This window comes from Pocillopora verrucosa, chromosome 1 (genome assembly GCF_036669915.1).
Source record: "Pocillopora verrucosa isolate sample1 chromosome 1, ASM3666991v2, whole genome shotgun sequence".
Taxonomy (NCBI): domain Eukaryota; kingdom Metazoa; phylum Cnidaria; class Anthozoa; order Scleractinia; family Pocilloporidae; genus Pocillopora; species Pocillopora verrucosa.
Window position 1 is genome coordinate 16,517,922 of NC_089312.1, and position 22,971 is coordinate 16,540,892.

The following is a 22,971-nucleotide window of genomic DNA, read 5'->3' on the forward strand; positions in this document are numbered from 1 at the left end:
AATTTGCTGCCCAATCGCATCAGGCAAAGAGACTAGGCATTTTGAGATCTCCTGAAACCATGAGGAAAGAAATAGTAGAGTACTTAAAAAGTAATCCGTACGATAACGATGGCTTCCCACTTTTGGAGCATTTGACAGATGATGAGTTCACTTGCTGGGACGATTATATAACTCATATGGCGCGAGATGGGACCTATGGGGATCAGATTACGCTGTATGCAGCAGCAAACTTGTATAATATCGATATCCAAATAGTTTCCTCTCTAGGAGTTGGTGGGCAGCATGTGTTCAGTCCGTCAGCAAGTGTTTCAGCAGCTACCGTGTACCTTGGACATCTTGCTGAGAACCAAGGCGAACACTACGTGAGCTTGGAACAAGTTGCGGATCGCAACGACGCTAGTGAAAAAGAATACGATGCAAATGACCCAGGAGAAGGAGAAATTCCCGAGGATTATGCGAATGAAATGCACATAGAGCAGGATGTCGTTGATTTTGAAATGGGTGACTCTGACGCAAAAACTGGACTTGACAGTACCGTCGGCATTGGTGACGACACGGATATTGCTACAGATATAGCTAAGGGACTTACTCATGGAAGCCGAACAAACGAGACAGAGTATGAATTGCAAAATGAAGTCGACAATGGTATAGCGAATGATGGTGATAAGCTGATGGAGGTTCAGTTTGTTTCAGATGTAGACATCGACTTATTTGCGGCGAGAGGAGATGACGAATGTCACATTGGAAAACTTCCCAATGAAGTTTTAGAAAGAATCTTAGAAATAGTGTTAGCGTCATCGGCCATCCTGTTTGCTGGTAATGCATGCCACACATACCAAACATTACCTAAAGTTAATACACGATTCAGGGCGTCGGTGCTACGTCTGAAACGATTTCTACCAAGGCTTCATGTTTCTGGTGGATTGAAGTCTTGTTTAATCAGCGCTCGAAGCCTTCTAAAAAAGTATGGTCCTTTAAGCGGTCTATTGATCGAGCTGAAGAAAATCATTTCTAGTCCAAAGTGGGCTAATGCTTGGCTGGAAGTTCAAGTGGATGAACTCGATTGGTACGTAATCATTGGAATTTTTTGGAAGAGAAATTGACTGCAATTGATGATAAACTAGCATGCTATTGTTGATGTTATCGTTCGTGTTAAAGTCGTTAGTAGTGATGCACCATTTTAGAGCAGTTTGAATGACTTCGCTGTATCACATGTTAATCCAAAAGTATTATTATCAGTAGTGTTACTGAAATTTTGAACATCAATGTTATTCAGTGTCAAATGATTTAATGAAGCATTTGAGTTCATTTATAAGAATGACTTTCTTGATTTATTCAATTTTGAACCTAGGATGTTGCATTTCTAGCCCTTCATGGCTTCACTCCACCTCGGTAACAGTTCATGTACCATATGACTATACGTGGAAACTGTTGAGCTTTCTTTTTTCATTTATTTATTTATCTATTCATTTTCTCCCCTCACGAAGGGGAGAAGAGATGAAGACAACTGAAAAAATGAAATAAAAACTTGAGATTGACTGCGGTATATATTTTTTCCCGATATTTCGGTTCGGGAACTGATGAACCTGTCTTAAGGAGCTAAAGGAAAAAAAATAATGGTTTATTAGACCTTCAACTGACCATCATGTGTTGAATGCTGTAGCTCAAGAGTTCAATTTGACGCTTGCGTGGAAAAAAGCCACATGTCGAGACCTGTGATCGTGAAATGGGATAAGATATGATTGGTCAGTAGATATCTAGCTCTGTAAGTCACTTTATCAAATAGCTAGCAGCGCCCACGGGCAAAATGAAGTGAATCCTGTGTTCTGATTGGATACCTGAGCGGGCAAGATGATTCCCTTGCCCGTTCAAGATTCCCCGAATTGATACCGCGCAAGAAAACTCACAAAGTTCGTAAATTTTGGACAATGTCGACATATACATAGAAAAAATTAAACGACCCTCTTGGGTTTATTGTACTACAAAAACAGTTGGCTTTCACTCTCGGCTATCGAAATAAACAAGTTATTCTTGATTCTTATCAAAGCGAAATCTTTTGCTATACAATGAATCCCTTAACGTTTAAGCCAAGAGAATATAAACTCTCTTGCATTGACCAAGCTTGTTCGGTCAAGATGACTGGATATCAGCCTCGTTCTTTTTCTCCTTTTTTTTGGACCAAGACTTCGTCTCAGTCCCTAAAAACGCAAAAAAAAAAAAAAAAAACTCGGCCAATATCCAGCCATTTGACCTCACGCTTGGTCAATAACGCATAGGAATATATTTCATGCAGACTCATACAAATCTGTCAAGGGAAGACAGTACAAAAAATGCACTTCCGAGCCCGGAATTTGTCAGACGTATAGGTCAGTGGACTACCTTTTTCTTGTAACGCGGTTCATAAGGTGTTAACTTCAGCACTGATCACACAAGTTATCGTCAAAATCTGTTTCACTTAAGAGTTTGAGCCAATGATATAAAGAGAGCTCTTGGTCAGCGTTCTCATTGTTTTTGCGTCTGTCAATTTGATGCCAAAAGCTCATCAGTATAAGGTTTTGTAGACAATGCTTCTCAACCTACGTCTTTAGCATATAAAAAGATGCTGATTAACATCAGCGAGCCCGCAATATGCCATGAGGATTGGTCAGAGGATTCTTCGGTGCAACTGCTGTCACTTTAACATCTCAATGTGGATGTCTGCTATAACAACAGTGCGCTAGCGCAGTTAAACGATTGCATTGGAGGCTTATTACATTTAGGACCAAACGTTATTACATTTAGGACTTTATTACACTTAGGACCAAATGTTATTACATTTAGGACTTTATTACATTTAGGACAGTTATTACATTTAGGACTGCAACAAACCCTACTGTAATCCCCAGTGGACACACCCTCTCAAGAGCAACTAGATCTAGTAGCAACACAAATGTAACTCTATTTGTTCCCAAAAAATGTAAAACAACCACATATCAGATCTTTTTTCATCCGCACATTAAGAATATGGAATGCTCTAGCAGATGACATTGGTCTTTCCATAACCATCTCTTTCAGTTCATTCAAGGCACACCTACTCAGTTACTATAAGCAATCACTCTGTAAATCATATGACCCTGAAGATCCTCCCTCATTTAAGTCTATCTGCACAAGTTGCAACAAAGCCTGTAATCTGACAAGAAACATTGATTGTTGCTACTAACCACTCATTAATTTTTATAGCAATTTTTATATCAATTTTATGTTCCAGGCCTGCAGTAATTGGCATAAGCTGTTGCGGAGTCCGTGTCTGTATTGTACCATATATAAAAAAAAAAAAAAAAAGTTACTAAAGGATCTGCCATGCAAGCTTCCTGATGCTATCCAGCCATACACTGCATCAACTGTCCAAACCCTTTGGGAAACTTTTCATGAAATTTATTCCATTATTACAAACAAAACCCTATTAGAGGATGATATGGATAGCTACTTTGAAAACGCAAAGAATTGGGTAAACTTGTTTACTTCACTGTGTGACAAGAAGATCAAGCAAATGTAACTCCATACATGCATTCCATGGTATATCATATACCAAAGTTCTTTGAAACCCACAAATCAGTTAAACTTTTCACTGAGCAGGGGGTTGAGAAAAACAATGACATCGCTAAGAGCTTTGTGCTACACAAATTTAACAAATGGGATGCTGTAACTGATGTGTTACAACAAGAGTCAAGGCAGTGGGAGCTGTGAGGAAAAGAAAGGTCTAAAAGGCCATATTCCAAGAAAAATACTTTGTATTGGGAGCAAGAAGTAGGGGAGACCAGGAGGAATAAAAGGCACAAATCAAATTAAACAACAATTATAGTTGCAGTAGGCTTTCATCAAATGAACAGCATAGCTAAGATTTACAGAAAAGTTATGTAGTGAGCTATAGTTCTTTTTCTGTTCAAAATAGTTTGTGGCACATGAGATATTGAAGGATAATTGACACTGCTCATGTCTGCCAAAGACTGCTGCAACATTTATTTGCTAAGAAAGAACTATTGCTCTAAAACAGCATGCATAATATGAGTTGTAAAAAATATAGATATTAACTTTCACAGACAGACTACATGTATATAATAAGAAAATATCAGAGACTGATTTCAATAAATAAATTCAATATAAAATCAATTCAATTCTGTTCTTTCATGTGATTTTTAAAACTCAGGACAGGCTACATGCTGCTTTAGAGAAAGAAATACTCAGTTTTTCAGGTCTGTAGAGTGACTTTGGTATAACTGACCCCCCTGTCAAGGTATGAGTTTTCGGACTCCAACCCAAGAACAATCTTACCCTGACAGGAAAGTCAATTTTAACACCATCACCGACACAATCAATTATCATGCGCCACTCCTTCGGAAAGTGGCACCTTTTAAAATCATCACTCTCCAGAAGGATGGCCCCACTATCATTGCTTTTGTGTCCTCTGGGTTTAAAAAGGAAATTAAAGTTTGCATGCTTAAAAACAATAACAGTGGGCAGAGAACTTTTCGATTTTAAGTGGTCTAAAATGCCACAATGGAGAGCTTCACTGGCAGCTCGTATTTCTTCTGTGGTCTCTTAGGGTGGTAAAATGACCTAGAAATGAACAAAAAATATTTTGTTTACTAATAAATCTACACATAAATGGCTATAAGACCAATTTTTACATGCCGAGAAATAAAAGTAGCTTTTTTCGATCAGCAAAGCGAAAGGACTTTCACCAAATTCGTTTCAAACTATCTTCGCTCTTCAAGCAAAAGTTAGATGATTATCAAATAAGAATATAACATATGATCACAATAAGAACTAACCTCAAAGCGAGTGAGTTCAAATTTTCTTCGGGCTCCCGTGACTTTTCTAGGCTCGAATAGCCCTTCCATTCAATAAAATATTTTTTCTAAGTAATAATGAAAGAAAGAAAATTAAAATTACATTAATTGAAATAAAACCTCACGATTGCACGTAGTAAAGTACAAAACAGTAGGATGAAGCGATATCAAGACATATGCTCACCTCTCCTTATTTGACTCTCCACGACACAAAACGTTCTATTTCATAAAATCTACTAGATTTTCTTTTCGTTCGGCTTTCTGGTTAACAAATAGAGAAGCCTTGACTGTGCTCTGTTCTGTTGTAAAGCACTTAGGAAGCGGCTAGAGAACGAAAGAAGTGTACTTCCTGAGCGCTCTAGCCGCTTCCTAAGTGCTTTACAACAGAACAGAGCACAGTCAAGGCTTCTCTATTTGTTTCAATTATTGTAAAGAATCCGTTAAATTCCCCAAGCAAACTCCCAAGCCTTACTTTCAATTTTCAAAACAACCTTTATTCCCGGAGCGGACAACAGTGTCCTCTCACAAAGCGCGCTACAATAAGCCAATCAGAATCCCTGTTAGAATTTGATTGGCTGTACAAGACTAAAGCTGTCAAAAATGTCAAACCATCAAAGTTCTCATTTTGCAGCAGCAAAAAACTTGAATAATTTAACACTTCCGCCTGAAGTATTTTAGTCTCTAATACAGAATCTGAAAGTGAAATGTTCAATGAAACACGGCCAAATTGTGGCTCATAAAAACACGCAAGTTCTTTCACATGACAAGTGGAAAACAAACAGTTCAAGGCGAGTGTTTTGTGAATGAACGACAGCCGAATTCACCGGAACATAAAGATCGCTCGGGATGACAGCGCCGTGACACTCGGCTGCAGTGACTGATGTGGCCTTCCGCATCGGAACGAATATCAGAGCAAGCTCTTATTTTTTCAATCGAAGGGCGGCTGATGTAGTTCCTGAGGCTTGCTTCACTGCGATAACCGAAGATCGCCGTGATGAGCTAACCGCGATGGACCTCAGCGTGATCGCAGTCGCTCTGACACCGGCATCATTAGTGTGAATTTTAACAGTTATGCCAGTTTGGTTATATTTTTCATCATTCCTGTTTTGTACTGTTTTGTTTTTTATCACGAAACTTTACTTATTATACGAGTGGTAGCTGTGTTTGATTTTTATTACCGTACATATTTAGTAAGCTTGCCATCTAACTAAGCGTGAAAACCTCTAAAACTCGGACTATCCATTTCGTTTTCTCCTTGAGGATTTTCGTCTCTGCTCACGTTATAATAACGTAAATTAAGGCGCCTGGTCTTTTTTAAAAACCTTTGTTTGGTCCTTCTGTTGCTACTTGCCGGCCCGCTTGTTCCGAAATTTCAATTAACGAAAAGAAAGGCAGAGAGAATTCCCGGAGAAGACCAAACATAGTGCAATTTGGCAGATGGCGTGACAGCTTTAGCTCAGCTCTGTGCTCTATTTAACAAATAGATTCCAAGTTGCCGTGCGTCTGTTCAGTAGTAGACCGCAGATGACGACAAAATGCAGTAAGAACAAAAAAGTGGCACGCGAGGCGCAGCCGAGTGTGTCACTGATGTTCTTACCACATTTCGACGTCCTCTGTGATCTATTACTGAACAGACGCACGGCAACTTGGGATCTATTTGTTTTAGATAATAAAGAATTTAAAAAAGTTTTAATTATGACGTCATCTATACGCCTGTCCTCTATAATAAGTGAGTGAGAACCAATCAGAATGCGTGCATAACTGAGCTTATTATATAAACTCTCATAGAGCACGCTCTTTCAACCAATGACAGCGCGCGTTATATCCGAACTTTATTATAAATAAAAATCTGCCGTGCTCAAATTATTCAGCGCCTTCTAAAAAGAACCATTCGACAGTTTTCGGGGAGGGAAGTCTATCTAAATTTTAAGTCAGCCGGAACGATCATATCGCATATAGATTTCCTTGAACGAGTTAGCTGGGGGATCGAACGAGGTTCCCACTGTAGAAGTATTTTACTCAGCTTGGAAGCAAATATCGTCGTAAGGTGCTAATACAGTTCGTCTAGCCAGCAAAGCCGTGGACAAATCGACAATGACCTTACTCGTCATCTTAATGACAGGATTTTTCTTGCACCAAGTAAAAGGCCATCCGTGTAGTACGACTGGTATTTACGGAATAGCTGACTGCCAGTGCAACTTTATGGAGGCCTGTGATGTACAAGAGAACCCGAAACCCAACTTAACACGATACTTGCCAACAGGCGTGGATCAGCTCGGGCTTGTCGAGGGAGGACAACAAAACCTGGCGTATTTGTGTGAAGGTGCTGGCGCAGTGGGCATTCTGTATGACTGCAATAACCGAATTCCTCTCTATGCTGCCACCGTGATTAACGGGACCCAGCTATCGGGAAAGAGCCTCGGGGGTCGACCAAATATTAAATTTTCACTTAGCAGAGAACTCCATCGAAGTTTTCAGCAACGAAATGGAGATTACAAAGATGCTTCAAAGCGAGAACTTTGCTATTTATCTTTACAAAATGGGAGCAAGTACGTCGTCGAAGAAGACTGGTTAAAAGCAAGTAAAAACCTTTCCGAGACTCTGCTCTGTCCTGGAGGGTCAGTTGTCAAAACATCAGTTCACCGCGGACACTTGATTGCCTCACAGTATGGCCGCAACAATCAAGCAAAGAAAAGAGCAACTTTCAAATACACCAATGCTGTCCCCCAGTTTGGAGTGTTTAATTCGTACCCTTGGAGAGTCTGTGAGAGCCGACTCATTACATGGGGAAATCAAAACTGTGCTCAGGTTAGAGGAGCAACGGATGTTCGGTTATTTATCGTGGTTGGTGCTATCCCATCGACAGTACGTGGATCCTCGAAACAGAGATATTTTGGCAAAAGGGGGTTCAGTGACTACAAAGATACTAGCAATTACCGGGTGAACGTGCCTAGTGGCATGTGGACCGCTGCCTGCTGTAGTTATAGCATTAACGGAACATTGCAATATCGCAGCACGGCCTTCTGGAGAGAAAACAATCCAGGAAACGCGCCATGTAAAAGGACAGACGTAGGCGACTTAACGAGATGGTTGTCCGGATGGATTCACGGTGGCACCAATTTATTTCCGCAAACACCTCAGTGCAACAATATTGGAAATTATATCCGTCTGCCGTGATAAAGACACTAGACACAGCGAACATAGATTAACAAAGGTCACCAAAAGCTTAGATGGAGCTTATTAAATTTCAGCATGTAGCTAAATGTTTCATTTTTTAGACCTGGGTCAAGTCAAGTAAGTCTGTAGAAACACCGGGCTTGTGATCAGGCTTGTGATCACGCTTGAGCTCACGTTTACATTGGAGCACTCCTTTACATATTTGGTTTTAAACTCGATAGTGTGATGAGAAATAAATTTTGAGGCAGTTCGATGTTTAACTTTTATATCTGGACTTGCTAAATTGCAGTTAGCATCACTCATCCCTGATCTAAATTTGACTTCCATGGAAATAGATATGTGACAAAGTAAATAAAGTTGGTGCTTCTGAGATAAACTTCTTTCCTACTGAAATAATACTGCTGTAATGACACAGGTCAGATCGTGCAACAGATACGTAGAGGCGTGGACGACAATACCGAGTTTTCCAGGTTGTTTGAACACTTGGTGAACCTATTTGATTATATATTCTGATACATACATATCCGATACATATCTGTTTATCCGCGCACTAGAGCAACGCGAATTGTGAACCAGTAAAGCTTATCTAATATCATTACACACCCACAAAGACATCTGGTTTTATTGCGTACCCTCTACTTGTTTATTTCGCAGGCAGAGTTTCAGACCAATTCGAATGTTTGATCTAGTATTCTCCTCTGTGATGAGGCAAACATTTCGAATTTACTTTCTGTTTCCCGTCGCGTTCAACCTTAAGTAGTATAGGAGTTGGCGGCACGAGATCACGAAAAGATCGCGTACAAAAACGCCAACCCTCTATCTAACTACTTTCCATATTATGGAAATCATTTGATAAAATTATTTTACGAAATCATTTGATGGAATTATTTAATGGAATCATTTGATGGAATCATTTAATAATATAGGAGACTAGCGCTATGATCTCACAACATTTTTCTATTGCGTGACATTCTCAGAAAAACAGGAAATCAATGATGTAACAGGGACTTTCCCGAGGAAATGAGTCATCAGATTGCTATTGATCTTATGTCATGTGAAAGTCTCGTGAGATCACGTGATCTTTACAAATATATATTCAACACTTATTTTTGAAGAAAGATTATCATTAAAGTTTGTCAATAAAGTTTGTCAGTAAAGTTTGTCAGTGAAGTTTGTTAGTGAAGTTTGTCACTGAAGTTTGTCAGTAAGACGCTCGGCAGTAAGACCCATCTAGCGCTTGTAAGGTGTGGCCGGTCAGTTATAGCGATTCCTCAGGAATAAGAGTTGAGGAACGAAAACTTTGAAACTTTACATGAATGTTCTCCACCAAACACTGCTTCGATTAATATTATAAAAAGGTCAGGCAAATCTTGCGGTAACTGGAAGCAAGCACATGCAAGAATGTATTATATAACTTTCGGAAAAGATAGTGCAATTTTTAAACAACATCGACTCAAAAGGTCATTATCTGTATCTTTGAGTAACGCCTTGGTGCATGCTTTCAGTTGTACCTATTTTTCTTTCCGGATTAATTTGTTTTTAAATTTTTGCACCTTAAAGGGCATCACTTTCACATCAAAATTCTAAAATGAATAGGCCACCGTGCTCTTTAAGAGGAAAAAACCATCTTTCCTCCATAGCACATCCAATGGCAGGATTGAGAGAAAAGAAATCATTCACGTTATCTGAATGCGTGCGTTTTTTTTTCTAGGAGTTATGGGTAGTGTTATGCGTAGTACTGGTTGCGTGTTGCAATACTGAGGAATCACATTTTAATAAATCGACCATTTAGATTCATTGGATGTTGCGACTAAGCCAACCATCGGGTTTGTTATTTGTTGGTACCCGTCGAGAGGACTCTGTTCTCAGTAAACCAGCTTTTCATGGTCAATAGTAAAAAGTGGTGAGCGCTGATAACGAAACATTGAGCAGAGCTCTAGTCAAGGTCATTTATTTATCGTGGTAGGCCTTTGATTGAATAAGCGTACGGCGGATGTTGAAAGTATCGTGAAGTGATGGCTAAAGCTCTCACATCCTGATGTTAGACCTGCTATGTGAAATGACCTACTCTCGTCTAAGTTCCCCAACACCACCATAGCTGTGCGTGACAAACACAAAAGAAACATGGAATTTTATTGCTACAGTGTGCTCACTTGAGGCGGCCTTAGAGCCCAAGAGGTGTGTTTTGAGCGCAATTAATGCAATGTGTACTGAACTGTATTGACCTAATGTCGAGCCTCGTAACATAGTAGACATCACCCTTCAGCAGGACCATGAGTTTCAATAAAATTCCGTGAATTTCTCGGTGTCACTATATTTCGGTAGCTATGCCACTGCCGTCATGAAAACAACTATACACAAGAAAAGGTTTTCGGGAGCTCGGAGAGCGCTTAGAATTTCAGCTGCGTATCGTACTTCTTACTTTCAAGCCCAGTTTGAAGTTCAGTAAGACTGCAAACCATAGACGCTTGTGATCATACGTTTACGTCTAAATTTTCTCAAAGTCAATTTGGTTAAACTAATTTCTTTTCAGTTCGCTTTTTAACTTCTGTTTAGGGGAAGCTATATTGCATTATTGAATAAACAGTGATCGAAACGCCATCCCGCTTTAAACAAAAAACTTGCTCGGTAAAATTAGAGTGTTCAATAACATGTTACAGTTGATCGTCAGTTGTGATCAGTCATAAAGTCAGTCATGAAAACGACTGGTGTCGGTCACAATGAATAGCTGCTTCTCCGTCGAAAAAGTACAAGCCTGATTGGTGTAACTAATTGCACAGTTATGCCGAGATGTCATTAGCTGCAGGACCCATCTAGCGCTTGTTAAGTGTGGCCAGTCAGTTATGGCGATTCCTTAGGAATAAGAGTTGACGAACGAAAACTTTAAAACTTTACATGAATGTTCTCCATCAAACACTGCTTCGATTATTACGATAAAAAGGTTAGGCAAATCTTGCGGTAACTGGAAGCAAGGGTTTTTAAAGAAGAACTTAAGAAGTCTCGAGCACATGCAAGAACTAATCATATAACTTTTGGACAAGGTAACGCAATTTTTAAACAACATCGACTCAAAAGGTTATAATCGGTATCTTTGAGTAACGCCTTTGTACATGCCTTAAGTTGTACCTTTTTTTCTTTCCGGATCAATTTACTCTTAAATTTGGTCACCGCGCTCTTTAAGAGGAAAAGACCTTCTTTCCTCTTTAGCCAATCCAATGCCAGGATTGAGAGAAAAGAAACCCTTCACGATATATGAATGCGCGCGTGCTTTTCGCTAAGGAGTTCTTGGTAATGTTATGCGTAGTACAGGTTGCGTATTGCAGTACTGAGGAATCACATTTTTGATAAGTGAACCATTTAGATTCGTTCGTTGTCAAGGGTTGTGTAAATGTTGTGACTAAGCCAACTGACGGGTTTGTTATTTGTTGGCCCCTATCGAGAGGACTCTGTTCCCAGTAAACCAGCTTTTTATGGTCAATAACAGAGAGTAGTGAGCGCTGATAACGAAACATTTAGCAAACCTCTGGTCATCTTCATTTATTCATCGTGGTAGCCCTTTGATTAAAATTTCGTCCTTGAGCTATCACAATGGTCAGCAGTAATTGTGTGTCGGATGAAGAAAGCATCATGAAGTATGAAGTTCAGTAAGACTGAAAAACATAGAAGCTTGTGATCATATGTTTTCTCGTAATCACAGTGGAGCAATCTAACTTTTCAAGGTCAATTTGGTAAAACTATTTTCTTGTCAGTTCGCTTTTAACTTCTGTTTAGGGTGAGCTATAGTATTGTATTACTGAATAAACAATGATCAAAATGCCATCGAGTTGACGCGATTTTTATTTACTGCCTGTAATAGGAATTAGTTCCTCATGAAAAAAAATTATTTTTCTAACTACAATGGTCGACACTCCACCGAATTGTACGTGATTTCCAACAAATAAATTTGGTTTGACACTATAATTATATATATATGACATCCTGCTCATCGCATTTGTTTGCCATTTACGTCATGGAAATTGGAACATCCCTAAAATTTCATGTTTTCAGCATCAGCGTTGAATTGTTTTGACGGCGATGTTCGTTTTGTGTAATTTTGGCCTCCCACGATTTACATAGATAATGAATACTTAAAAAATTTGCCTTGCTTAATTTGTCAGAAGATTTCATCACACCTGTTGACTTTGAAATCATTTAATTCCTAGAAAATCATTTTCTGTCGGGGAGGGAAGTCAGTCTAAATTCCAAGTTAACCGGAAGGATCTATATTATTTAGATTTCCTTGAACGTGTCTCGCACAAGTTAGCAGGGGTCTCGAATGAGGTTCCCACGATAGAAATCTTTGTCTCAGCTTGGAAGCAAATACCGTCGTAAAGCGCTAATACAGTTTGTGTGACCCGCAGCAAAGTCATGAACAAATCGACCGCGAGGTTAATTTTCCTCTTAATGACTGGATGTTTCTTGCATAAAGTGAAAGGCCAACAGTGTAGTGTGATTGGCACTAACGGAATAGCTGCCTGTCAGTGCAACTTTATGGAGGCCTGTGGTGCACAGGGAAACCCGAATCCCAACTTAGCACAATACTTGCCAACAGGTGTGGATCAGCTCGGGCTTGTCGAGCAAGGACAACGAAACCTGGCGTATTTGTGTGAAGGTGGTGATGCAGTAGGCATTCTGTATGACTGCAATAACCGAATTCCTCTCTATGCAGCCACCGTGATCAATGGGGCCCAATTGACTGGAAAGAGCCTCGGGGGTCGACCAAAAATTAAATTTTCACAAAGCAACTTACTCAATCCTCATTTTCAACAACAAAATAACGATTACGTAGATGCTTAAAAGCGAGAACTTTGCTACACAACACAAATAAGGAGTAAGTACTTAGTTGAAGAGGACTGGTTAAGAGCAAGTGGACGCAGAAAACGTTTGAGGACTCGACTCTGTCCTGGAGGGTCAGTAGTCAAAACATCAGTTCACCGCGGACACTTGATTGCCTCACAGTATGGTCGCAACAATCAAGCAAAGAAAAGAGCAACTTTCACATACACCAACGCTGTCCCCCAATTTGGAGTGTTTAATTCGCACCCTTGGAGAGTCTGCGAGAGCCGACTCATTACATGGGGAAATCAAAACTGTGCTCAAATGTGCGGTTATTTATCGTGGTTGGTGCGATCCCATCGACAGTACGTAGATCCCCGAAACGGAGATATTTTGGCAAAAGGGGGTTCAGCAACTACAAAGACACCATCGGCGATTACCGGGTGAAAGTACCTAGAGACATGTGGACTGCTGCTTGCTGTACTTATAGCGACAAAGGAACATTGAGATATCGCAGCACGGCCTTCTGGAGAGAAAAAAATCCGGGAAACGCGCTATGTCATAGAGCAGACGTAGGTTTCTTAACGAGATGGTTGTCCGGATGGATTGCCGGTGGCACCGTGAGTTTCAATTTATTTCCGCAAACATCTCAGTGCAACAATATTGGAAATTATATCCCTCTGCCTTGATGAAGATACTTGAAATAGCGAACATAAATTAACAAAGAGCACCAAGAGCTTAGATGAAGCTCATTGAATTTCAGCACATAACCAAATGCTTCATTTTTTAGACCGGGGTCAAGTCCAGTAAGTTTGTAGAAACACCGGGGCTTGTGATTATGTTTGACCCCACGTTCACATTCGAGCACTCCTTTATAGATTTGCTCTTTAAACTCGATAGTGAGTTGAAAATTAAATTTTGAGGCAGTTCGATGTTTAACTTTTATATCTGGATTTGCTAAATGCAGTTAGCATCATTCACCCTTGATCTAAATTTACCTTCCATGGAAACTTCTTTCCCACTGACTGACACAAGTCAGATCGTGCAACGGATACGTAGAGGCGTAGACGACGATGCCGAATTTTCCAAGTTGTTTGAACACTTGATGCATCTATTTAATTATATATTCTGATACGATACATATCCGTTTATACGCGCACTAAAGCAACGCGAAGTTAAAACTCAAGAGTTTATGTCCTGCATTTTGTAGAAATAAACATGGACGTCAGTCCGTCTTTGTTATGTAACAAAAAAATACGCGTTTTAGCCGAATCCTTCACAGGAAGAGCTTTATCACGTCAATCGGAAAGGCGGGTGACGATTTCAGCATTAGTGCTTTAACTATGTTGTTAGTCAGTCGCTTTCGCTGAGGGCGGTCCTCTCGACTTCCCATCGAAAAAAAGTTCTCTTTTATTGTTTTGCCCATGAGAAGGGTTTAGGATACACGTTTCAAAAATAGTTTAGTTATTCTCCGATTCTCTTTTTTTGCGTCGGCGCGAGCTAAAATCGATTTTTGGCTGGGCCACCCGTGTGGACGGCGATCGTAAGTGTAAATTTCACAAAGTTTCTCGAGCGCACTGCGACTGCAATGATACGGGTCACTTAATTCTCTCTTGCTACAAGTTATAAGATGTAGATTGTCAGTTCACAGACACAATATGGAAACTTTAACTGAAAGCTTTTTCATACCAGCGTGATCAGAGGAGACCTCTCCCTTCGACCTTAATACGTAAAAAAGAGTTCTCAAAATGCAGGCGTAAATGGGGCTAAAAACGCATAATCGATCGCCTTAAACCCGCGGGCATCTTTAGCTTTCATCCACCAACGTTTTGAAAACGACGCAAATCAATGTGTTTGCTCAATTGCGCTCGTGTCATACCTCATTTGCATAACTCTGAAAATTGATAGAGATATCCTTTGGACCATTCAAACTTCGTTTGTTTATCTCCCACGTTGATAATTTCAGGTTTTCATAACAATTGAATGGAAAATAGATATCGAGTTGTACTAAAACGTTGCATAAACGTGATCAGTCGTATCCGGCTTTCATGACGACGGAACTGCTGTTAGCAAGAGCGGCACTCAAATCAGTTTCCTCTTTTTCTGAGAATTCCTTAGCAATCACAGAAGGTTTTTCTCAGATCCGCAAAAAGGTTTAAGAGGTGAAAGGTGAACTGAATGTTTGCAGAAATCAGTAGACAAATAGATTAGAGTCGCGGGTTGTTGCAAAGAGCGGACGCTTTGTGTCCTGAATCAACATTTCGAGAACTACCTGTTCATTGTTTCTGGCTCATTCAATTCAACCATTTGAATACACCATGAAAAATTTTTTGCATGTTTCGCTTCTCGTTTTTCGGTAAATTCTCTGCACGAACAAGCTCTAAACTTCCTTCAGTCTTTGTTCTCGATGGAACTAACATATGAAAATCAACTTCTCGTCCTCAATATCTCATGCACAATTAGGTTTTCATAAGATTTCCTCTAAGATTAACTTGTTGGACAAACGTGTCGGACGTAAAATTAGCAAGGCCGCAGTGATTACTCCTCCTTGACCGTTATCTCTTCACTATTCTTCCAAGTAAGAGGTATTGTTCTGTTTTCCCAGCGGCAGTGCTCAGGAGGTCCATTAGTTTGGCAAGAGTTTTACCGCCGCGTAAATTCATGGATCATGTTTCGTTGATTGCCTAGACTAAAAATATCGACTTTTACTTTTTCTAGTATGTATTTGTAACACGAGAAAAGGAACTATAGCATTATCCCAACTGATTCAATTGAAATGAGGTTCCTGATTCCGCGTTCGTACCAATGATATACGTTCTTTTCTTATCCTATAAGCTAAAGCGTACGGAAAATGTTTTAACGTCTACGTCAGAAAATTCTTTCTCGTACATTGTTCCGACATCTTCCTATCTTTCCAAGAATTCCTAGTAATTACAAAGACCTTTCCATGAGGGGAGATGAAAGGTGACCAGATGGTAGAATTTCAGCAGTTCTCTGGTCTTTTGCCAAAAAGCTTAACCGTTGTGTTAACTCCCATGAAAAACAGACGAGGGTCTTTATCAAGGTTTTCATGTGCTGGCGGTATCATTTATACACTTTCTTTTCCATTGCAGCTAAAACACAGAATATCCCTCCTAACAGTCCATCGGTCAACATCGGTCACGTGCAGAGCTAGCAGATATCATGACACTTTTTTTCAACTCTCCGATAAATGGTAAAACAGCACACAATTTGCTGTGCTATTTCACGCGGTAAGGAAAACTTCAAAGACAAGGTATGACTTGTTAAATGCTATATCGCTTTCAATCGCTTTAAACCCTACAGAACTTCATAAACCTTAGTAGAATTTAGTAGCCTGAGTTAGGAAACTGGGTACAGTAAGAACTAAAAAGAGTTTGCGCATTACTTTTCACTGATAAGAAGACAGAAGCGGATTATATATTGGACGAAATTTGATAAAAAATTATACAATGCATCATTGAAGAAGCTGAACTTTTCTTTCCGTCTTCAGAAAAACAATCACGTTAGGCAAGCAAAAGATGAAGCAAAAGGTAATTAGGAGGCAAAATTTACTCGACATCATGTTGGTTTTATTCGCCAAGACGATAAGTAGGCTAAGTCTGCATGTTGAAGAAAAGAACTGATGACAGTGGTTTTTTTTGTCAGTAGAGTTTTATCATCCACTTCAACCCTTCAATTCTTTCTTTGTATTCTGCTAATAGCACACTTTTCTCACCCTAAGGAATCTGTTTTTTAAATTGCTTCCTTGTAATCGTTTTTCTATTCTACGCGCGTCAAAGCTTCCTTGTTTTCGTGTTGTCTTAAAGTTTCATACAACACCTATCAAAATGATAACCTTTAGAGTGAAGAGATAGAGTGAAGAGATAGTCAAGGCCTTAGCATGGTGCAATTTCTAATTAATTTGTCAATATTGTTGCTTCAAAAATTCAATTGGAGATGACAGTCGAACTCATCGGCGAGGAAACTTTACTACACAGGAAAGCCGTGTTAAAGATGACCAGAAACATGTCGCCGCGATATTCATTCTCTGGGTTCTGGGTTCGAATATGCCAGGGTCACCAGGCAAGACAATCAATTGATTATGTGTAGATCAGGACAGGTAGGTCTTTCATATTCATGACTGGGTCAAGGAGAGAGAGGTAACCCTGGGGTATTTGATTTCGGTAAGAAACTTCACAAAGTATGAAAGATAAGGTATATTTTCCATAATGGCACAATGTTTTTCTTCTTACTTCCCCTCCCCCCCTCTTTCCCTAAGAGCATCACAATCCATTTGATGAAATTTTCAGGTGCCATTTTGGACAACGATTTTCAAGACTGTAATGGAACGAAGTGGAAAAATACCTTTCCTGACCTGGATTTTGCACTTCTTGGCTACGACATCCTGCACGGTGACCCCAATGCCGAATGCGATCCAGGGTTTAAGCACCCAATATTCAGGGCTGACTATTCTGAACTTGCATAATCCTCGGAAATTTCTCCTTCTCCTAGGTCATTTGCTTCCTACTCTTCTTCACTACCGTAACTTGTTCCAAGCTCACATAGTGCTCGCCTTGGTTCTCGGCAAAGTCTCCAAGGGACACGGTAACTGCTGAAACACTTGCTGACAGACTAAACACTTGCTGCCCACCAACTCCTAGAGAGGACACTATTTGGATGTTGATGTTATACAAGATTGCTGCTGCATACTGCGTAATCTCGCGCCATATGAGTTATATAGTCGTCCCAGCGAGAGAACTCATCATCTGCTAAATGCTCCGAAAGATGGAAGCCATCGCTATAGTAAGGATTCCTTGTAAAGTACTCTACTATCTCTTTCCTCATGGTTTCAGGAGATCTTAAATTGCCTAGTCTCTTTGCCTGGTGCGATAGTGCAACATGCACGTTAACAATTGCCGTATCCAGGAAGATTGTAAACCAATTTAAAACCCTGATCTTCAGTAGCCTTTGGATAGTCGTCTCTTCTTCGTAGTGGTCAATTTTTTTCTTTTCAACAGCTTAGCGCATTTTTGTTTCTGATTTTCTTGCTCTAGTGTAGGGCTCGTGATATCGTCCACAGAGACCCATTTCCTTTCTTCCTTTCCTGAAAGCGGCGAGGTGTATGACACGTTATAGGTATGCAACTTGATCTTTCTTTTCTCGCTACGACCCTCCGTCACATGCCGTTTATTCGATAGTTTCCTTCTCAAACGTCTATACAAACCGAGGGCGGATTTAAGCGAAGTTGTGTTCGCTGCATCCGCCTGTCACATCTGCTCGTGGCTTTTTCAGCTTGCTTTCATAATTTCAAAGCTTGCCGTGAACGCCAGTTACGGTCATTCTCAGTTAGGCGAACCCTCCCAGCACTAGGAAGGATCTCGTCTTGTAATCTATTCGCTCTGAAGGCGTTGCACTTTCGTGCAAAGTATATTTCGAAAGGTGTTTTGAAAGCTATCACTTCCTTAGGGTCGTTATTTAGAATACTTTGATAAAGAGGGAGCTGTTTCGCCCAGTTAACGCCGTCTTGACCCATTTTTTTAAGGTCATATTTCATCTTGGATCTCAGTGTCCTGTGACAACGTTCTACCTTACCTTGTGGTTGGGGATGGCGCGGGCGACTGTAAATCAATTTTACATTCATGGCATCGCAAAGTGTTTTCATGGCTTTTTTTGAACTCCCCTCGTTGGTCGCACTGGATTATTTCTGGCGATCCATGCTCCATATAGATATATTCCAATTCACTTGCAATTACCTGGCTTGATTTGCTTTCCAGAGGACGAAGCAAAAGAAAACGGCTGAAAACATCAATCACTGGTATAACGTATCTATACAAATGTCCATTCATCTTCACGTATCCTTTTCTGCTCATATCCATCAAATCTATTTGGTGCCTAACATGAACTTCTTTGGCTCTAATAAGTTTCAGCTTCGCCTTATTCAGAAACTTGGCATTTCGGCGATAATGACTTTTGACCGTGTTTAGAATAGTTTGTATTTTAGCTCGACTTATTCCCCAAAAGTTGTCCCTCCGAAAGGAAGCCAACTTCCCCACAACAGATCCTTTCGTCCTTTCAAATTCTTCAACCACTAATTTGTTTACCTCTGATGATTTTAACATTCGACGCACCTATTAAATGTAAGTCGTTGAGTATATAATTTGATGCAGACCCATGCGATACCTCATTATTTTATGGGATTTGTTGCATGCATTTCAAGATCAAGAGACATAATTGTCCCAGTTATGTTCTCTTGGGGAGAAAAACTTATTTTGTCCATATTCATATACTCACGAAGTTATTCGAGAATTTGAAAGTAATAACTCTCTAGAGTGCTGTCAGGAGGTTCGAATTGGGAAACAATATGTGCATGCTAACAAGGTCTATTAAAAGGAAAGACAAATAATATATATCCGAGCCTGCAGATTGTCCGACCCACAAGTCAGCGGACTCCCTTATCCAAGTTTGTAATTTGGTTTGACTTGTTAACTCCATCACTGATCACACAAGTATTACTTTATCACATTTTTCCAAAATCTATTGTGCTTTTAAAAGAGTCTGAGCCAGTGATATACGGAGAGGTATTGGTCGGCGTACTCATTGTTTTGCCGGCTGTCATTTGATGCCAATTGTTCATCAGTATAACGGTTTGTAGCCAATGCTTCTTGACGTAAGTCTAGCAAATAAAAAGATGCCGATTGATATCAGTGAGCCCGCAATGTGACATAAATACTGGTCAGAGGATTGTTTGGTGCAACAGCTGTCACTTTAACATCTCAATGTGGAGAACAACAACAATGCTACAACAACAATGCACTGGCGCGTGGCGGAGTTAAACGACTGCATTGGAGATTACGTTTAGGACTTTATTTCATTTAGGACAGTTATTACATTTAGTCCTTTCACAGGCACCAACAGGGTTCGTGCAAACATCGCAATGATATTTCCAAACAGGTTTTTTTACGGGTGGTTGATGATGAATGGTCTGGTCTTGGATTTTTTTAAAATATTTCCACGTAATACTAGCCTTGAAACTTTGAAAGTGGACACTGAATTTGGATACAGAGTCACTCCTATAGCAAAGTATCCTCTCACTCGTATTCCAATATCAAATGGCGGACTTGTGGTATCAACGCAACAGGCTCGTATTTTGCAAGTTCGAAATCTTTCAAGACACCACAAAGAAATAAAAAGGTATCAGGACCACTAATTTGCGTCTTGGTCCACAGGACGTCACTAAAAGTCAGGCAAAAAACTAAAAAGCCCAAGAAAACCGTAGAGCAAGAGATCTTGCAACCGATCGCCATGATGTCGTGTACATGACTTCCTACTCATCGCATTTTTTTGCCATTGCGTCATGGAAAGTGGATGATCCTTAATTATTCATGTTTTCAGCATCAGCGTTGAATTGTTTTGACGGCGATGTTCGCTTCGTGTTATTTTGGGTAAAGTTGATCTCCCACGATTTACGAAAAGTGCTGAATACTCGCCAAAAATTGGTCTCGCTTATTTTGGCATGAATGTACTGTAAAACTTTGACAAAAATCAAGGACAACATGGTGTCAGAGCATGCGCTCAACGTTACTTTATTGGGATTTTAAAATATGGGTCGTTAAAGGCTTCCTGGGGAAAAAGAAAACTTTAAAAAAATTACTCAAGTTAAAGGGAAAATGACTCACATGCCAGCGTCTGAAACTTCGTGAAAAGATCAAAATGTTAGGTCGAATCCATTTGTAGCATCCCTAGAGCATGCTAGATGGGGTCTTGAACCATCACTTTACCGAGTGCTCTTTTCCCATACATGGCTCTGTAATTTTGTTTGAATGCCTTCCTCTCAGTCAAAATTACGGTCACCAAACAGAGGACCTTCCAACTTGCAAACGTCCACTCCGCTAAAGCAAAGGTTGAACTTTGAGATTTGAAGCTTTAAGGCTGAATTCTTGATTTGTCAATCTCTTCTCAAACTGGCTGGAGACGTCAAAGGTAAAATACACAAAGACACCAAAGGGCAGAAAAAGAGAAGCCCTGAAAAGTAAGTCAAATAGGGCAGACAATTTCTGCTATGGAGGTTAGAAGGGAATTTTCCCTCGTAAAGGATGAGCTTGAGTACTGGAAAAGGAAACACGACAACTTAGACATGGAAATCAAAACGTTGTAAGATATCTTACCGGTATCCTACTCCTTTGTGGTGATATAGCTAGTCAGCCGGGACCAGAAACATTCGCGTTTCGCCAGGATAAGGAGAGCCCTAAGATCAAGAACATTCTACTAAACGCGCGTAGTCTTATAAGCGTCCACAAAAACACCGAAGGCGATGGTACGATTTGGAACCTACACCAGTTTCAAGACCTCGTGTATGTTGAGGATGCTGGCGTGGTATATGTAAACAAAACTTGGCTAGAAAGTGAGGTTCTGGACTCAGAGCTGTCACACGCCAGTTACACAATCTAACGGAAGGATCGTATCAACAAGCGAGGCGGTGGGGTTTTGATTGCAGTCAAGTCTGTTTTATTTTCATCAAAACACGAGTATGTCCCAGCTGTTACGGACTTGGAAATTGTATCCGCGTCAGTGGAAACTGATCCCAGCCAGAGGTTTTTACTCTGTTCGTGTTACAGGCCGCGGTAAAATTTCCGCACAGCCCCATACTACATTATGCATTCAGTTCTTGGATGGAGAAAACAATGACAAAAATAATACAGATTTGTTTTATAATAGTATGAGGCTGTGCGGAAATTTTACACAGGCCGCCTAATGTCGATTTTAGCTGGATGGACTTGTTTGAAAAATTTCTTGATGAAACCTGCAGCAGGTTTGATAATATGCTAATCTGTGGAGATCTGAATCTTCCTATGGTCCCATGGGATTGTCCTGATTCTTCAATAGGTGCTAACGAACAGCGGTTTGTTGACATTCTTAATGACCACTTTCTAATCCAACACAATAGTTCCCCGAAATAATGTCCTCGATTTAGTGATCTCGAGCGTACCAGATCAAGTGAAAGAAGTGTTGGAACCTAATGAGGCAGAAATGTTTACCGATCATTGTATTGTCTCCTTTGAACTCTCCTCTGCTCTTAAGGCACCACCAAAACTCCGGCGCTTTGTATGATGATTACGCTAGAGGAGATTTCGACAGGCTCCGTTCTTCATTTCAAGCCGCGAACTTGTCCAATGCAATATCCAGTGGAGACCTTGATATAGATAGGGACTGGCATAGTTGGAAAGACACCTTCTTAGAGGGTGTGGCCGATTGTATCGCGAAGAAGGGAAAGAATCCATTACCCCGGATAAACGGGCCTATATTAACTCTGATAAAGAAAAAGGAACCCATGCGTAAGAAACTCATATCATCTCCATCAAGCTACTTAAACGCTAAGTTTAAGGACTTGCGTTCTGAGGTCAAACGCATGCTGCGCGAGGCTCGTGACTCATTCCTCTCGGGAATGTAGTTGCAATTAAAGTGCAATCCAAGACGTTTTTGGTCGACACTCAAACTGCAATCAAAACATAGGGGTATTCTCCATCGCAACAGTTCCCAGCGGTGAACCAGCAGACGTCGGAAGTAGAATTCAAGCATCATCACCCGCTGAAATCGTTGAACTGTTCAATCGGTACTTCGTGTCGGTATTTACATCTGACCCTGTCACTTGTAATTCAGTTGGCGAGGAGTACGCTGGGCCTAATGTTGATCTGACGTTATCGGACCTGACCCTCACAGTCACTCAGGTCTTGTATCTACTGGCCAACCTTGACGCGAGTAAAGTTACCAGTCCTGTTGAAATCCCGCCTAGAATTTTGAAGGATACAGCATATGAGATCGCTCCATCCTTATGCGAACTATTCAACAAGTCTCTCAGACTGGGGTCCCTCCCCATAGACTGGAAATTGGCCAACAAGGTCCCTGTATTCAAGAAGGATAATAAAGAATATGCTGAGAACTACTGGCCAATCTCGTTACTGTGGCTGATTTCCAAGGTGATGGAACGCTGCGTGTTTAATTCAATCAAAGACCGCGTGTACAGTATGATCGATAGCTCAGAACAAGGTTTCATAAAAGGGCGGTCGTGCGTGACGCAGTTGGTAGAGGTACTCGACTATATCGGCTCCCGACTCGACAACGGGGGCCAGGTTGATGTTATCTATCTTGATAT

The 22,971-nt window shown here is 40.4% G+C and overlaps 1 protein-coding gene, 1 long non-coding RNA gene and 1 pseudogene across 2 annotated transcripts; 2 read left to right on the forward strand and 1 right to left on the reverse strand.

Moving 5' to 3' along the window:
* Nucleotides 1-4,432: 4,432 nt before the first annotated feature.
* Nucleotides 4,433-5,161, reverse strand: LOC136279898 (uncharacterized). The gene is made up of 3 exons (XR_010717052.1): nucleotides 5,014-5,161; nucleotides 4,812-4,897; nucleotides 4,433-4,596 (listed from the first exon to the last, which is right to left on the reverse strand). It is a non-coding gene; the product is annotated as an uncharacterized lncRNA (long non-coding RNA).
* Nucleotides 5,162-6,877: 1,716 nt separating this feature from the next.
* LOC131774363 (uncharacterized) lies at nucleotides 6,878-9,178 on the forward strand. Its single transcript, XM_059090376.2, has one exon. The coding sequence runs from the start codon at nucleotides 6,924-6,926 to the stop codon at nucleotides 8,004-8,006; it is 1,083 nt and encodes a 360-aa protein (XP_058946359.2). The 5' UTR covers nucleotides 6,878-6,923; the 3' UTR covers nucleotides 8,007-9,178.
* A 3,057-nt stretch (nucleotides 9,179-12,235) lies between these two features.
* On the forward strand, nucleotides 12,236-13,510 carry LOC131789333 (uncharacterized; annotated as a pseudogene).
* Nucleotides 13,511-22,971: the final 9,461 nt, after the last annotated feature.